Here is an 18,132-nt window from a genome sequence, read left to right as displayed (position 1 = left end):
GGAGGCGGTTATAAGGGAATGGCAAAATATTTCAAAGGAGACCACTGACTCTTTAATTGGTTCAATGCATCGTCGATGTGTAGCAGTTATAAAAAATAAGTGATACCCAACAAAATCTTGAGTTATTGCAAAGTTTAGACAATTAGGTATTGTTGAAATAATACCTAAGTTGCCATTGTTTTGTCAATGCCGTAATAAAGAAATCATTTAATTTTGTTTTCTCATTTTTAGAATTTAATTAATTATGTCCTTTGTTTTTTGTTAAATTAAGTTAATAAAAGTATACAATACAAATAAAATACTACAAAAATGTTAAAATTTTTTAAAAAATTATTTCAGATTTTAGGCCACTAATGAAATATTTGGAAAAGTTTCTATTGTTTTGTCAACCACTGTATGTATACAAAAACTAAAAAAGTGAATAGAAAATATACATTCGGTTTCAATAAACAATTTGACAATAGCAAAAAAACAATCATAGTCAAATTCATTTCAAACTACAAGATAATTGGGAGCCTAGTTTTCACCGCAATTTTAGCCTAAAACATTAAAAAATTAAATATAATCAGTTTAAACTATTATTTTTGTCTTTAAAATGTTGTAATATGATCTAAATCATTGGTAGGCAAAAAGAGGCATTTAATTTGTGTGCTCTTTTGGGTAAAAAATAAAATATCCACAACAACATCAAGAAACTGAATGAATTGTGTGTATTTTTACGCTCTATTACGCTCTTTTGTTCACATTCGGGTTGTTTGACGAAAATCATCGTAAGCTGAACAATATGAACGCCTACCATGGATCTAAATACTTTCACATAGTAACATTTTATTATTTTCTCCTATTCAAATCATTTAGAAAAAAAGTTTCAAGGGTTTTTATTTTTTCAGTCGTTGTAGCATTCTCGTGGTATTGCCCATATAGGGATATACAGATAAGGAGATTTTGAGTTTTTAGAATTTTTTACTCAAACCTTAAGTATTTTCAAAATTAGCCAAATTTGTATACGGCTAATGCTAATCGGGACTGATTTTTAAAAATCCCGGGGTTCGGGATTTGGTAAAGAATCCCGACCCGGGGTTTCGGGATTTTCGGGAAATCTAAAATCCCGAAAATTATAAGAAAGAAACGTACATAATTATGTCTTTACAATTGAAAGTAAATTTTTTATTTAGCAATTAATTTTTATTAGACACTAAGAAGCAGATAATACTTGCATGGGTACATTATATAAGAAGAAATAACAATAAAGTATGTACATTAGGCCGGGTCGATTTGTATGGACGATCAAAACGTAAAAAATCGTATAGCAGAAACGCAATCTACGCAAAATTCTAAGAAATTATCCCCAAGAAACCATAGGTCTAAAATCAAATCCTATCTTGCGCATTTCGTCTTTTATCCAATAAAAAAAAACTATTTAATAAAAAAATATATACTGAAATATCATTGGATAAAAGACGAAATACGCAAGATAGGATTTGATTTTAGACCTATGGTTTCTTCTTAGAATTGTAGAATGCGTTTCTGCTATACGATTTTTCGTGAAAAAAAATCGACATACTGGTGAAAAACCGAACTTTAGTATAAAAAAGTGTTTATTTTAAATAAACATCTGCCATTCTGGAACGAATTTTGTTTTCGACATATGTTGTTGCCGAAAAACATCTTTCACATTCCATCTTTCACATTGGCAAACCCGTTTGCAAATACTTATAACAAATCTGCAAGTATTTTCCTCTTGTTACTTCAGAAATAAAATCTATTTATTTTGCAAGTTGAAAATCAACATTATAATTTGGTTTCGTTATTGTTATTTGGGTTTTTTACATTTATTAATAATATCTTTTAGCCTTTTAGCAATCGAAATATTTTCAGTTTGTTCGAGCTCCTCATCTGAGATAAAATCAATTTCATTTGAAGAGGATTTAAATTGAGTTTTGTTAGATAACCTACAAAAAAAGTTGAAGAATTGATTTTCTAAAGCCCCACTCAAGGAAAACCAAAAATACCGTTTTCCTTTATTAACTATATTTTAGCAGGAGTTGATCTTAACAACTTTGCTGAACATCACATGTAGAATGTCAAAATGAATGAAAAAGTCACACAAAAATTACAATTCCCCTATTTATTTATGAAAAACGGGATTTGGAAAATCCCGTAAACCCCGGGACATAAAATTAAAAAATCCCGGGCTTCGGGATTTAGAAAATCCCGAAAACCCCGGGATTTTCGGGAACGGGATTCCGCGTTTAGCATCCCTAGCTGAGGCAGACAATGTCCGCTTAAGTGAGCCAAATTTTTCTTTACACGCTTTTGCATTTTCCATATCATATAAAAACCTCTCCACTATGGTGGTGTAGGGTATAAAAACTGAAACGTGCATTACCTTAACAAAAACTTTCAGGCCAATGAACAGACAGACCCTGTTTATTTATTTTTAATTTTTTTTTATTTTATTACAACTACAATAATTGCATAACTATTCAGGCATTACATTAATTTAATGTTTAAAAAATGCTAAGCATTGCATATTTTGCATTTAATTTCAATATAATTTAACAAATATTAATAATAGCTACTAAAAGTTTTTGCCAGAATCTTGAAATTGTATTAAATTAGTTTGTATATTAAATATCAACTTTTACCATTTTGTATTTTACCATAATAGACGTTTTTCTATTATTTACTTTTAGTTTAGTTTATTTTGTTTTTTTATTTGTTCTTATTATTAGTCATTCATTATTACATTACAGCAGTCGTCTGTACGAGCATTAATTTTTTTTTGTTTTTTAATTTTTTATATTATTCTTTGTAACTTTATTAATCAATTTGTGTGTACAAAACAAGCTCGAGTGTTTTGGTTTTGGTTTGCTGTTGTTGTTTTTTATTATTTTTCAGTTTTAGTTAAAAATATTTTATTTTATGAATGCAGTGCAACGTGTTTTTATTCAAATACTCGTATTTGTTTGTGTTTTTTTTTTTTCAATTTTGTGATCGTATAATTTTTTTAGTATAGTAGTCGTCGTATTTTTGTGATTTGTTTACATTTTATTATACCCACCATCAATAAAGATAAGACGTATTATATTGATTTTGTCATTAAGTTTGTAACACATCAAAAAAGTATATATATTCTGGATCCTCATAAGATTCTAATACAATCTAGCTATGTCCGTTCGTCTGACATTATAGGGCCCTAACGAATGCAGCTAGCTTTCAATTGATAAGGTCCATGATTTCACTTAGCTCCCATACAAATGTCCGCCTGGAATACTGTTTGAGCTGTCATAATTATGTTGATTATGCGACAATCCTGATAAAATTTTGCACAAATTAATTCTAAGTTCTCAGAAATTATACTGTAAAGAATGATGAAAATCGGGCAACATTTGAAAGTGACCTGAACTTTCATAATTGTCTTATTAATAGCATGATGAAATTAAAATTGAAACCTAAATCTTTCTACCAACTTTTGTGAAGATCATTCCATAATTAACCCTACCCCCTTATATCTCCAATATCAGAAATATATTTTATTGTCACATATTGATGTTGGGTTTACAAGATTCGCCACAGCCGAATATAACACTCTTGCTTGTTTATTATACCCTTCACCATGAGTGGCAAGGGTATATATAAGTTTGTCATTCCGTTTGTAATTTACACATTTTTCATTTGCGACCCCATAGAGTATAAATATTCTGGATCGTTATAGATAGCGGAATCGATATAGCCATGTCCGTCTGTGTGTTGAAATCAACTTTCCGAAGCCCCCAAATAACTTACATACACGATTCATACACCAATATCTCCGAAATTCTTCCGGCTCGGTCGCTATTTAAAATCGAGGAAATCGGTCCACAAATGGCTGAGATATAAGGAAAAAACTAGGACAACCTCGATTTTTGACCTATATCTGGATTACTAAGTCATTATTATAGACAATATGGATATCTAATGATAGATATTTCAAAGACCTTTGCAACGACGTATGTATATAAGACCATAGTAAGTTGGACCTACAATGGGTCAAAATCGGAAAAAAAAAATATGTTTTAACCCGAATTTTTTTTTCATCAAAATTTTTTTTTTTGTCATAAATTCTTTTTCCAAAAAAATTAATTAAAGAAATTTAAAAAAAAAAAATTTTTTTTAAAAAAAAATTGAAAAAAAAAATTTTTTTTTAAAATTTTAAAACATTAAAAAAAAATTTTTGATTTTGTTTAAATAAAAATATTTTTAAGTATAATTTGGTGAAGGGTATATAAGATTCGGCACAGCCGAATATAGATCTCTTACTTGTTTTGTTTTATTTATATGTTTTTTAGCTGATATTTCTTTTTATTTGTATAATAGTTGGGTTTTTTTGTATTATTCTTTGTGTGTAAATTCATTTCAAAAGAATATCAAAACTATAGCAGACTTTTTGTCTTTTTGCTGAGTATACAGAAATTTTAGTTTCGTTTATTATTTGTTTTGTGTATTTTAAAACAAATATAAATTTTTATTTAAAAAAATTGTTTAAAAGCCATTTAAGTATTTTAAATCAAAATTTACCATAATTTAAATGCGTTTGATTATATTTTTGTTAAGGGAGGTAACTGCCCTACTTGTCCTAATAAGAAAGTGTTTAAACAAGTTTTTTGAGGACCAAACATTGGAGGCACTACTCCATGAAGATTGTCAGCAATTTCAAAACGTTTGCAAGCAACAGTCAGGGAAATTGGAAAATACGATTTTGAATGTCCAAAATTAAGCATGAACGCTATAAAAAGAAATAAATTTTTGCACCGAATCATTACTTTCGATGAAAAATGAATCCATTACGATAACCCGAAGAGTAAGAAGTCGAATGTGAAGCCAGGCCAACCAGCAGCATAGACACCAAAGCCAAATAAACATGGCGCTAAAATAATGCTCTGTATTTGATGAGAACAAAAGGATCCTATTATCTATTATGAGCTGCTGAAATCTGGCCAGACCATCACAAGGAACCTGTACCAAACGCAACTGATTTGTTTGATGCTATCATTGGGCGAAAAACATCCAGAAAATGCTCGCAGTCATGAAACCGTAAAATTACTTTATGACAACACTCATCCACATGTTGCATACCTGTTAAAAACTATTTAGAAAGAAGTTGCTTCTTGCCTTATAGTCCAGACCTTGCCCCGTCCGACTACTATTTGTTTCTATCGATGCAGAAAACTCTCTCTGTTGTTGTTGTAGCAGCATAAATAATTTTACAATATTTAATCAGGGGCTTTAGCATGTTGTTCAAGTCCAAGGAATTGTGCCACTTCGACTGTATGAGTCCACGCATCCTATGGATTTAACCTACTTCACTACGTCCGGATGTAATAAATTTATATTGCAAAAACTTTCAAAATAATAATAATTTTTGAAAATTCGATCATTATTTCGAAATAAAAAAATTATTTTGCAATTTTTATTTTTGAATGTTCGAAAAATTCGAAATTTAAAAAAATCAGTTTTTTTTCGAAATAAAACTTTAATTTTAAAATGAATTTGTAATTTTTACACAGTTCAAGGCAATTTTTGAATGTTCGAAAAATTCGAAATTTAAAAATATTTTTTTTTAGGAATTTTTAACTGAATTTATTATTTTAGCAATTGTCCAATTTATAAGTTACAATTTTAGACATTTTATGAAAATTCATACATAATTTCGAAATAAAAATATAATTTAAAAATTAATTTCTAATTTTTGTACTATTCCAGGCAATTTATGAATGTTCGAAAAATTCGAACTTAAATTCGAAATTTAAAAAAATCTTTTTTTTATGGATTTTTAAGTGAATTTATCATTTTAGCAATTGTTCAATTTATAAACAATCATTTTATAAGTTACAATTTTAGCTATTTTATGAAAATTCATACATATCGAACAATTTTTGAATGTTCGAGAAATTTAAACTTAAATTCGAAAATTAAAAAAATCTTTTTTTTATGGATTTTTAACTGAATTTATCATTTTTCCTACTGTGCAATTTTTACACAATAATTTTATAAGTTAGAAAAATTCGAACTTAAATTCGAAAGTTAAAAATACTACTATTTTATGAAAATTTTTCCATAATTTCATAATAAAAATATAATTTAAAAATTAATTTCCAGTTTTTACAATTTTCAAAACAATTTTTGAATGTTCGAAAAATTCGAACTAAAATTCGAAATTTTAAAAATCTTTTTTTTAGGAAATTTTAACTGAATTTACATTTTACCAACTGTGCAATTTTTACACAATAAGTTTATAACTTAGAAGAATTTGAACTTAAATTCGAAAGTTAAAAATACTACAATTTTATCTATTTTATGAAAATGTTTCCATAATTTCGTAATAAAAATATAATTTAAAAATTAATTTCTAGTTTTTACACTTTTCAAGGCAATTTTTGAATGTTCGAAAAATTCGAACTAAAATTCGAAAATTAAAAAATCTTTTTTTTATGGATTTTTAACTGAATTTATCATTTTACCTACTGTGCAATTTTTACACAATAATTTTATAAGTTAGAAAAATTCGAAAGTTAAAAATACTACAATTTTATCTATTTTATGAAAATTTGTCCATAAATTCGTAATAAAAATATAATTTAAAAATTAATTTCTAATTTTTGTACTATTCCAGGCAATTTTTGAATGTTCGAAAAATTCGAACTAAAATTCGAAATTTAAAAAATCTTTTTCTTATGGATTTTTAACTGAATTTATCATTTTACCAACTGTGCAATTTTTACACAATAATTTTATATGTTAGAAAAATTCGAACTTAAATTCGAAAGTTAAAAATACTACAATTTTATTTATTTTATGAAAATGTTTCCATAATTTCATAATAAAAATATAATTTAAAAATTAATTTCTAGTTTTTACACTTTTCAAGGCAATTTTTGAATGTTCGAAAAATTCAAACTTAAATTCGAAAATTAAAAAAATCTTTTTTTAAGGATTTTTAACTGAATTTATCATTTTACCAACTGTGCAATTTTAACACAATAATTTTATAAGTTAGAAAAATTTAAACTTAAATTCGAAAGTTAAAAATACTACAATTTTATCTATTTTATGAAAATGTTTCCATAATTTCGTAATAAAAATATAATTTAAAAATGAATTTCAAGTTTTTACACTTTTCAAGGCAATTTTTGAATGTTCAAAAAATTCAAACTTAAATTCGAAAACTAAAAAAAATTTTCTTTAAGGATTTTTAACTGAATTTATCATTTTACCAACCAACTGTGCTATTTTTACACAATAATTTTATAAGTTAGAAAAATTCGAACTTAAATTCGAAAATTAAAAAAAAACTACAATTTTATCTATTTTATGAAAATTTTTCCATAATAAAAATATAATTTAAAAATTAATTTATAGTTTTTGAACTTTTAAAGGCAATTTTTGAATGTTCGAAAAATTCGAACTAAAATTCGAAATTTAAAAAAAAAAATTTTTAGGAATTTTTAACTGATTTTATAATTTTAGCAACTGTGCAATTTTTACAATAATTTTATAAGTTAGAAAAATTCGATTTTAAATTCGAAATTTAAATAGCCTACAATTTTAGCTATTTTATTGAAATTCATGCATAATTTCGCAATCGACCAGTAGTTTAGAAAAACAGATTTATTATGACTATTCTTATCATGGGTTTTTGGTACCAACCAGCATATGTTAGTAGACTTTAGATTTAGTGTCGTGAGGGAAACAAATGAAAAGGCATTTTACACAAATGATTATTTGTGTTTTCATACTGAATTTGCGTCGCTAAGAAGTCTTTGTTAATTAATTTGTTTGTAAAAAGGGGATTTACTATTTAGTTAGGTTAGTTAAGTTTATAGTTGCTACATTGCCGCCAATTTTGGGTATATGAAAAACATTTTCAATATAAAAATAAAAAGAAATATTCATTCCTAATTGTTTTTTTATTAGTTCTTCATTTATGTACATAACCGAGCCCTTATGGTTAATAAAACCTACTAAATAAAGTGGTTGACAAAACAATGGAAACTTTTCCAAATATTTCATTAGTGGCCTAAAATCTGAAATAATTTTTTAAAAAGTTTTATCATTTTTGTAGTATTTTATTTGTATAGGTACTTTTATTAACTTAATTTAACAAAAAACAAAGGACATAATTATTTAAATTCAAAAAATGAGAAAACAAAATTAAAAGATTTCTTTATTACGGCATTGACAAAACAATGGAAACTTAGGTATTATTTTAACAAATATTGCAATAACTCAAAATTTTGTTGGGTGTCCCTTATTTTTTATAACTGCTACACATCGACGATGCATTGAACCAATTAAAGAGTCTATGGTCCCTTTGAAATATTTTAACATTCCCTTATAACCGCCTCCGATAATCTTCCTTCCTGGTGTAATTTTGGGTCCTTATTTTACGATCTACAATTTCCCATAGATTTTCTATGGGATTGAGATCTGGCGATTGGGCAGGCCACTTCAAACTTTTCGGGTCGTTCTCGTGTTGGAATCTCCAAACTAGGGGCATATTTTCCTCAGCGTATGTATATACATATAACATCGTTTAATATGGTTCTGTATCCTATACCTGTCATGGTATCTTTTATAATATGAATTGGGCCCATACCTTGTCCTGAAAAACATCCCCATACAATAATATTGCCACCGCCAAACTTTACAGTCTTATTTGTGTACTTTGGATCTAATCTTTTTCCCTTTGGTCGTCTTATAAATGTTCTCCCATCACTGCCTCTTAAATTGTATTTGGATTCGTCAGAAAAGAGGACAGTATTCCATTTCTGTATCGACCAGGCAAATTGTAGACGAGCAGAACGGTTCTTTTTAGAAATGAGTGGTTTTTTCACAGGACGATAGCAACCAAGACCAGCCAGCCTCATTTGCCCTGCGACTAACTGTTCGCGTACTTATTTCTAATTTTAGGCTATTAACAACCTCTCGAGGAGTTATTTTTGAGAATTTCTTAAACTCTCTCGCTATTAAATTATCTTGTCTAGGAGTAGTCTTATGAGGTCTTCCACCAAAATGTTGAGTTTTTACAGAAGCGGTCTCACGAAATTTCTTTATAATTTTTGAAACTGCTGATTTATTCATTGAATATTTGTCACAGATACTTTTTTGTTTTAAACCAGCTTAAAAATCGTTAATTATATTATTTTTTAAGTCTTCACAAATCTTAACTTTAGAAAAAGAAAAACTTAGAAAAAGAAATTGTGAAAAATTACCAGAATTTAAAAATAAAATAAAATAACTGTAAACAGTATGCTTTTTACATCGTTCTTTTAAATATTATTTTCGTTTTACACTTATTTCTTGCAGAAGTTTAAAAGTTTCCATTGTTTTGTCAGTAGCGAAATAGTGAATATTTTTAATTTTGTTCTCTTTTTTCAGAATATAATAATTATGTTTGTTTTTCAGTTAATTTATATAAATATGTAAAACTATACAAGTAAAATACTAAAAAAAAAAATTTATTTTAAAAAAATATTTTAAATTTTGGCCTACATATGGAATATTTGGAAAAGTTTCCATCGTTTTGTCAACCACTGTATATAACAAACTACAAACTGCTGCACTGTAATGATGAAACAATTAAACGATGGTAGATCTAACTCTTTATATACATATGACTATATGCCCGTTCCTATGTACATATTATAGATTTTATAAGCCTACTAGCTGAACCCGGTCCGCGTTGCTGGCCCTTACAATAATTCTGTTTTATATTGCATCTCGATTTGAATATACATTGTCGGAGAAAAAAAAGCACGGACTCCCCCGACCTGACATCGCACCCGAAACACTGAAGTGGTCATTTGACAAAGTTGTAGCATTTATTTCTCGAATGAAAAAATAATTTTTTGACAATTTTTTTTGGGATTTTTTAACTTTTTTTTTATTTGCAAAAGTTTGGCCACAATTACTTGAAATCATTAGGTATAGTGTCATTAGCGGTATAGTGTAAAAATTTGATTTTAACACGCCCCTCCGCCCACAGACCGAAAATCAAAAATCTGAAGATTCACTGAAAATTTGATAAAAATCGGTTCAGCCACGGAACCACTATGGCGATTTCGTGCAAACTTCACATAAACCATCTACAGACCATCCTCAACGTACCCTAAAATTTTGGTTGAAATCGATCGACCCGTTTTCGCAGTTAGTGGTGACATCAAAATGTACACTTCTTTTTATATATAAGATAATAATACCATTTATTAAGGAGTATCAAGATAAGTTTCATACTTTACATTATTACTAATTACGCATTGACAATGATACATTATAATAATTTTTTAATTATAACGAATTAACAATTTAAAAATGAAACATAGAGGTATTTAACTCTTGTAGAAATGTTATTCATCCAAAAAATTTAATAAACTTGTAACAAACAACCTAATCTTTTAATACTAAATCAACTATCAGTTTTCATTTTCACATATTATTGATTATTTATTGTTCTTTTCCCAACGATAGGGGAATTGTAAGGCCATATAACATTGTTGACTCAGCAGGCACGGGAATATTGACATCATTTTAGTGCAGTTATGACAAAACTTTTGCCTTTAATAACTAATAATTAATATACAGGAATTAATACATATAGATAGTGAAATATTTCATTCAATTCATGTATTAATTTTTAGAATAACTTGTTGAACAGTTGGTATATAATCTATCAGTATAGAAAATCAGACCAAAACTGGTACATAACATTTTAATATTAAAAAACAAGTAGGAGAAATGAGTATTCGCCTGTATCCTTTAGGTAAAAGTTGGTTTTTGAAGTTCATAACATCATAATTTTCAGTAAAATGTCATCAAAATAAAACCGGTGGGTTTCTATTGCGTACAGAAATAGCTAATGTTCCCCGATGACATTTTAACAAATTTATGAGAATGCCAAAGGTGTCTGCAGTTTTCTTATGTTGGCGGACTTGAGAAATACGAATGCAATTTTAAATTAGTTAATAAAGTTATACAATTAATAGTTTAAAGCACAATATATACATCATCTTTAATAAAATTCTTTAAATTTAAACATTTTCCTTACATCTTCACACTACAAATACAATTTTCAATTCATAAATATCCAAATGCAATCAAATAATCATAAGAAGGGACACTTTAAGGTCAACACCTCTTGAACAGATAAAACAATCTTAAACTTTTCAAACAATGACTGCAGGGTGGGGGGTGGATTTTTTTAGCAAATTATTTTACACTATTAGAAGTCCAGACTATAAAACAACCTTCAATATTATTACAGCAACAACCACTAAAACACACAACATTACAAGGTTAAATACCATCAGGCAGCCACACAAAACCCAACAACCACATACATATGTACACTAACAACAAAACACATTGTAGTAGCTGGTGGGGAGCTTTAAAATTCAGGAAACTTAAAAACAATAACACCAAAAATAGACAAACACCACAGCCAAAACAAAACTTCTTTAGAAATTCAATTAAAATATTTATAGTGTTGAATCTTTACAAAAACACTCACGGTATTTATTATATTTGTGTATAGCTATGCAGTAGGGGGGAGTTCTTTTTATAAGTTGAATAAAAATAAGGAGAGAGGCATCGAAAACCGTACAAAAAAAAAACAACACATAATACAATAACAATAGGTGGGTGGTGAAATTTTTATTGATATTTTGTTTTTATTAATTTGTTTTCTCAGATTTCCTTCTTCTTCTTCTATGCACCTCAAAGCAACAATACAAAAAAAAACATGCATTTATTTTTTTCTCTTACTTACTTGATTGGAATTGTATGTTGTTAATGAATTCTTGACCAACTAAACTTTAATTAAGTAGTAGTAGTATATTTTTTTGTTATAGAAATTCTTTGTAAAAAAAATATAAACACACAAATTTTATTTTTCGTTTTACAATTTTATTTTTTTTTACTATTTGTTTTTCTTGCTGTCTTTCTTTGTATGTTGTTTTTGCGTTTTTTTACGGGGCTCTTTTGTCTTCCAATTACTATTGCGTTTGATTGTTTGTCGAGGAGTTTAAGCTGATTTTCGTTTGATTTTTTAGCAATTATTTATTTGATTTAGCTATTACGGCTAAGTAAAGTTAATTGCCTTGTAGGAAAACTCATTTTTATAATTTTCAATTAGATATTTTCTGAATTATCGTAACTTTTTCACTCCAATAATACACTATAAGAAAAATGGAAAAAAGAAGACTGATGATTCTAATTGAATTTGCTGACAGCGTTGTAAAAATTAGTAGTAACAGTGTTGTAGAAAGTATTAGATTGAATACGTTTGTGTTTACAGCAATTCAATTTGTTTTGGGAAGCGGGTTTCTGAAACACGCGGAAGATAAAAAATCTTTTTTCGTTCTATATGTATAATATTTATTCTGTGAAATTTTAATATTCAACATAAATTAAACTTTTTAACATTATAAATAAAGATTATTGAACAACTTATATTTAAATTAATTTTTGTATTTATATATAAATATTAACAGAAAAAAAATTTTAAAATATAAACTGTTACTGGAATCTTGATTTATTCCATATTTTGAACAGTGCTTGAAGCTCATTTTCGACTACCAATAAAACTGAGATTTTAAAAGTTAGTATTAAAGCTATTTCGCTTTCAATAAATATAAAAAATGTTTCAATTCGATAACAAATATCAAAATTATGATAAAATTAAACTTTAAACCTCAAATGCCCATAACTCGGAAAATATGGACAGGCGACAAATTAGTTGCTCTTTCAAATCTAAATACGTTTTTAAGCTTGAATTTTACCGATTATTGTACAAAGTTTGGCAACACTTTAACGATTAGTTGCATATAATAGTACTTAAGTTAACAATTCAAAGTGAATGCTTATTCAAAACAAGAACAAGCATTTGTTTTTATTGTGGAAAAACTCAACGTTTTACGAGAAAAATTTGTAAATTTCTCACAAATTAATAAAAAAAAATGAGTTCTCAAACAGTGCGTACGCCTGTTTCACAAATTATACACAGTAAAGATGAAGCCGAAGAAGAGGAGCCCAAGAAAAAGTCGCGTGAAGATTGGCGTAAAGCCAAAGAGCTAGAGGAGGCTCGTAAAGCTGGTACTGCACCGGCGGCGGTGGATGAAGAAGGTCGTGACATTAATCCTCATATACCACAATACATATCGAATGCTCCTTGGTATTATGGTGCTAAAGGACCCACATTGACTCATCAAAGACCCCAGCGCGATGAAGATCAAGGCGCTTTGGAGCGTATGGCTCCCAAAGGTGTTGATACCAGTCGCTTGGTTACGAAATTTCGCAAGGGAGCCTGTGAAAACTGTGGAGCCGTGAGTCATAAGCGTAAAGATTGTTTGGAGAGGCCACGCAAGGTTATAGCGAAATTTGCCGAGTCCATAGTGGTGCATGATGAGCATATAGCGCAGGATAATTCAGTGAATTATGATGAGAAAAGAGATCGCTGGAGTTCCTATGATCCAGCCAATCATCGGGAAATTATTGAAGAGTTTGAGAAGGTGGAAGAAGCCAAAAGGCAATTAAAGGCAGAAAAATTAAAAAATGGTAAGGTTTTTTCTAAAAAAAATTTATATTTGTTTAAACTTTGATCATTTTCTAGATCCTGATGCGGAAATATCTGATGATGAGAACAATGAAGATAAATATGTGGATGAAGTTGATATGCCGGGTACTAAAGTAGACTCTAAACAGCGTATTACAGTGCGTAATTTGCGTATAAGAGAAGATACCGCCAAATATCTAAGAAATCTGGATCCAAATTCGGCCTACTATGATCCCAAAACAAGATCTATGCGTGACAATCCCAATCCTAGTACAGCAGAAGAAGAGTAAGTACATAATATATATCAAAATGACTGCTATTTATAAATTGCTATTTTAATAGAGCTGAATTTGCGGGAGAAAATTTTGTGCGCTTTAGCGGTGATACCACAAAACATTCCCAAGCCCAATTGTTTGCCTGGGAGGCTCATGGCAAAGGTGTAGATGTGCATTTGCTGGCCGAACCCACAAAGCTGGAACTATTGCAGAAGGAATATGACAAAAAGAAAGATCAATTTAAATCAAGTGTGAGTTGTAATAAGAATTTAAAAAAAAAAGTTTAGAAACTAATTTTCTTTTTTCATAATTTCTAGACTAAAGAACACATTGTGGAGAAATATGGTGGAGTTGAGCATTTAGAGGCTCCCCCAAAATCTCTACTACTCGCCCAAACTGAAGAATATATAGAATACTCTCGTAGTGGCAAAGTTATTAAGGGCATGGAAAAGCCAAAAGCTCGTAGTATTTATGAGGAAAATGTATATATAAATAATCATACGACTGTATGGGGTAGTTACTGGAATGGTGGCCGCTGGGGCTATAAATGCTGTAAATCATTTATAAAGAATTCCTATTGTGTGGGCATGAAAGATCCCGAAACGGTTAATGAATTTAAAATGCCGAATCCAGTGCCCGCTTTAGCAACAGTTACCAAGGAAAAAGATGAGGAGGAATCGTCTACAGCTTCTACAAGTTCAAGAATACCACAGGAAGAGGCTAATAGCAAGTCTAATAACGAAGAGGAAGACAAAGAATCCTCATCATCTAGCTCTTCTTCCTCTTCATCATCTTCGGAAGATGAAGCAGAACTGCAAAAGGCTGCTTTGGAAAATAAAAAACTCAAAAAGAAATTGAAGAAACGTGAAAAGAAGAGAGCTAAAAAACTTAGAAAGAAGGAGAAGAAATTGGCCAAAGAAAAAAGACGTTTCGAGGAGAAAGCCAAAGGTAAATCAGACAAAGATAAGAAATCTGTTAAAGAGTTGCTGGATGATAGAAAACGGCCATACAATAGTATGTATGATGTCAAGGCACCCACAGAAGAAGATATTGAAGAATGGCAACGTAAACGTACAAGGGACGAGGATCCCATGTTACAATTTATGGACAAGTAGATGTAAATGATGCTGTATAAAATGTGTAATAAAATGTTTTTAAGAAATAAAGAGTTTCAAACAATTTTTGGTTTTGCGTTATTTCAAAATATCTAGGCAAAGGAGCTTTTTTTGAATTAATTAATTCAATTTAAGCTTAATTAACTAAAATCTTAATTCAGAATTAAAAATTTCAGCATTTTATTTCATATAACCAACCATATTAGCTGAATGAAGCTAATTCTACTTCTATTTAAGTAGAATTCATTCAATGTTGAGTGAATTCATAATAAAATTCATTCAACCTTTGAATGATTAAATTTTTGTCCAATACACATAGAATGGAAATATTTTTTGTTTGTAATAATTATGCTGAATACGAAATTAACGTAAAATTTATTGAGCTCAAAAGTTAATTGCTTTGAATTTTGGTTTAGTACAAATAATCATCAGATTACTCTTCACTTTCAATTGGTTTTTAAAAACACTTTTCACTTTTTTGTTTGTTTTAACTTCCATTTAATTAAACAATGGCATACTGCTCATACAACAATTCACGTATCTTGTAATATTCATCCGACAAATGACCCTCCATGGTCACCTTGCCAGTGTCCAAACGTCTAAGGGCTAAAGAGCCATTGCAGCACCACAAAACACCGCCAGAAAATTCCGAATTAATATTATTTCGCATTAGGATTTGTTTGAAGTCCGATAGTTTTAGCTCGTTAATCAAAACTGAATTGTGTACGGGTATATCATCATTATCCAAAGACTCTAAAGTAAGAGTCTTTTCATCACTACTGCCCGTTTCAGTGACATCATTATCGGCGGCATTATTTTGTAACGTATTGGACGATTCAATAGCTTGAGTGCGTACACCAATGCGAGCATCTATCCAGGCCACTTCGGCATCTTTGCCCTTTTGGAATTGTAGTTGAGCAACTAAGCCTTCAGTGAGACGAACTTGATAAATGTGGGTTTCCGTGGTAGCATCAATGGTCTGCAAATTAAACGTTAAAAATAAAAACATTTTTTGTTTTACCTTACAAAAACTTACTTCTCCCTTGTGAGGCGTAAAAACTCTAGCTCCTATATTCTGTTCACAATGCTTAGCTACCGCTTGGGTTGCTTCCTCCGTACCATGCACAACTATAACACGACGCGGTCTCAATTGTGATAAGATTTTTAGCATTGATTCACCATCAGAGCGTCCCTCAAAGTCTATCCGTTGGATTTGGGCATTTATTTCTATAGTTTTACGTTGACTTATACATTTGGTGGGTTTCTCCAGTAATTGCACCTCTAAAATGTTGGTATACAATAACTATTTAAATTTTAAATGATGCTCAACTTACCATCCTCAGTTTTTTCGCCTTTTATTTCCTCTTTTTTTACATTATCTTTATTTTCATCCATGAGATTGTCGTATGCCACATCGGCTATGCGATACTCTTCCAAATTTACAATCTCTCCATATTCATCACATTTTATTTTCTCCTCTTGAAAGGGAAACATTACATGATGCCTTTTATTCGATTTAAAGAATCCTGTATGCTGTCTACCCTCTGGCCTTATAACAATATCATGCTTTCCCGTTATAATACTCATTTCTATGTCATCCTCTGAATCGGAACTACTTTCTTCTTCGGTATCCTGTTTCACTATAAGTCTGTTGACTTTTTCGCCCTGTATGCGCAAATATTCCTCCAGTTCGGCACCTTCTAATTCTATGCGACGTCTAATATCAATTTCGATTTTTCTACCCGGCGTATGATTTTCCACTAAATCCATGGCCAAGGTTCCTTGAGAGGTTCTAAAATCCAGTAAATATATTTAATAATTGTTTATTTTGCTTGTACTTAGTTTAAAACTTACCTAGAGGTAAATATTATGCTATTATTGGGATTACCCGCCCATTGTACAAATAAATCTCTGGTAAAACCACTCTCCATATCTGACTCACTGGCCAACACAACCTTGGGTCCGGGTAGTTGAGCCAACTCAGCCAGACTGTGACACAGTTGCATATGTTTGAATTGAAAAGGGTTGTTGCGGGCACCCTCAAAACTTTTCATCAGTTTATCACTCATCCATTCGATTTGGGATTTAGCAAACTCTATGACATTGTAGGAGAAATTATTAAGCAAGGCCAAAGAGTAGGCCATTAAACCCGACTCCTTATTCTTCCACAGTTGATCCAACATGTGAGCCAATTCCAGCACACGACCAGCCGTGTCTACTGCTATTAGTACATTGCCATTACCACGCAAAGTTTGTAAAATATTGGTCATAAGCTTCTCATCACGCGCCCTACGTCTGGCCTGTTGATACAAGGCATTAAATGCATCCGTTATAAGTAGAGAAGGTCTTTGTAGTCTCTCCAATTCACAACCATTCAAATGACGTTCCTTTTTGTGATTAAAATCCGTGGCATAGACAATATCTTCTTCTCCGACTTTTAAAATCTTCCATATAGTACCACCAATCATATGGCCAGCCGGTAGAGGTGTTATAGCTATACCATAACCCTTGCCCTTTAAGGAAACTTTCTGATTGTACTTCAGCTGAATGATTTTATCAAAAGCTGCATCCACATCATCCAAAGAGAATAAATCAAAATCATACATATTGAAGTGAGACATATAGAGATCATACATAAACATTTGACCCATTTTATGCACTGGTATAGTAGAATAAATTGGACAGTTCAAACCCAACTTGCCCACCAAGTAAGGCAAAGCACCCAAATGATAAACATCGGGATGAGTCAATAAAACAGCATCGATAGTGTGCACGTGTCTAAGATTATATTCACCTTGTTATTAAATATGAATAAAACATGTTATTTTAACAAACCTTTTAACTTCCTTGATAAAGTTGGCATCAAATTTTTCATCCCAACCACAGTCCAACATTATTTTGACTTCATCAATCTGTAGTATATAACAGGGAGGTGTTTCATCCATTGCCCCTGAAACGGTGTGTAGTTTAATAATCGAAGTCATGTTTACTGTTTGATTTTCTTAAAATTAATAATTTTATAAACTTTTATTTAACGTTAACAAAAATAAACAAAAATTTGTGCACGATTTTCACAAAATCCGGTGTTTTTCTTTGCTCTTCTTCTTTTTTCGTTAGCATTCACAGATAATTGTTAGCTTGCAAAATATAA

At 29.9% G+C, this 18,132-nt stretch overlaps 3 protein-coding genes across 6 annotated transcripts in view; 1 reads left to right on the top strand and 2 right to left on the bottom strand.

Annotated features, from left to right (window-relative positions):
* Window positions 1-12,262, bottom strand: part of gzl (godzilla E3 ubiquitin protein ligase) — a 35,911-nt gene extending 23,649 nt beyond the window's left edge. For all 4 annotated transcript variants that reach the window (XR_010575876.1, XM_065499155.1, XM_065499154.1 and 1 more), the window contains exon 1: window positions 11,807-12,262. The gene's annotated coding sequence lies outside the window, so the exon portion shown is untranslated. The remainder of the gene's footprint in view (window positions 1-11,806) is intronic.
* A 680-nt stretch (window positions 12,263-12,942) lies between these two features.
* Slu7 (Pre-mRNA-splicing factor Slu7) lies at window positions 12,943-15,045 on the top strand. Its single transcript, XM_065499152.1, has 4 exons — window positions 12,943-13,593; window positions 13,649-13,877; window positions 13,934-14,117; window positions 14,184-15,045. The coding sequence occupies exons 1-4, from the start codon at window positions 12,996-12,998 to the stop codon at window positions 14,979-14,981; spliced, it is 1,809 nt and encodes a 602-aa protein (XP_065355224.1). The 5' UTR covers window positions 12,943-12,995; the 3' UTR covers window positions 14,982-15,045.
* Window positions 15,046-15,448: 403 nt separating this feature from the next.
* CPSF2 (cleavage and polyadenylation specificity factor subunit 2) lies at window positions 15,449-18,085 on the bottom strand. The gene is made up of 5 exons (XM_065499151.1): window positions 17,817-18,085; window positions 16,836-17,759; window positions 16,316-16,773; window positions 16,018-16,262; window positions 15,449-15,960 (listed from the first exon to the last, which is right to left on the bottom strand). Exons 1-5 carry the CDS (start codon window positions 17,963-17,965, stop codon window positions 15,484-15,486), a joined length of 2,253 nt encoding a protein of 750 aa, XP_065355223.1. The 5' UTR covers window positions 17,966-18,085; the 3' UTR covers window positions 15,449-15,483.
* Window positions 18,086-18,132: the final 47 nt, after the last annotated feature.

The sequence above is a fragment of the Calliphora vicina genome, chromosome 1 (assembly GCF_958450345.1).
Source record: "Calliphora vicina chromosome 1, idCalVici1.1, whole genome shotgun sequence".
NCBI lineage: Eukaryota > Metazoa > Arthropoda > Insecta > Diptera > Calliphoridae > Calliphora > Calliphora vicina.
This window is presented reverse-complemented; position numbering and strand designations above follow the sequence as displayed.

What these genes read in the sequence shown, in the direction of transcription:
- CPSF2 (XM_065499151.1), bottom strand. Translation starts at nt 17,965, where the DNA reads ATGACTTCGATTATTAAACTACACACCGTTTCAGGGGCAATGGATGAA. An exon ending in TTTATCAAGGAAGTTAAAAG is followed by an intron (nt 17,760 to 17,816) that starts GTTTGTTAAAAT and finishes ATATAATCTTAG; the next exon opens with ACACGTGCACACTATCGATG. An exon ending in TTACGCCTCACAAGGGAGAA is followed by an intron (nt 15,961 to 16,017) that starts GTAAGTTTTTGT and finishes TTTAATTTGCAG; the next exon opens with ACCATTGATGCTACCACGGA.
- Slu7 (XM_065499152.1), top strand. Translation starts at nt 12,996, where the DNA reads ATGAGTTCTCAAACAGTGCGTACGCCTGTTTCACAAATTATACACAGT. An exon ending in GGCAGAAAAATTAAAAAATG is followed by an intron (nt 13,594 to 13,648) that starts GTAAGGTTTTTT and finishes ATCATTTTCTAG; the next exon opens with ATCCTGATGCGGAAATATCT. An exon ending in AAGATCAATTTAAATCAAGT is followed by an intron (nt 14,118 to 14,183) that starts GTGAGTTGTAAT and finishes CATAATTTCTAG; the next exon opens with ACTAAAGAACACATTGTGGA.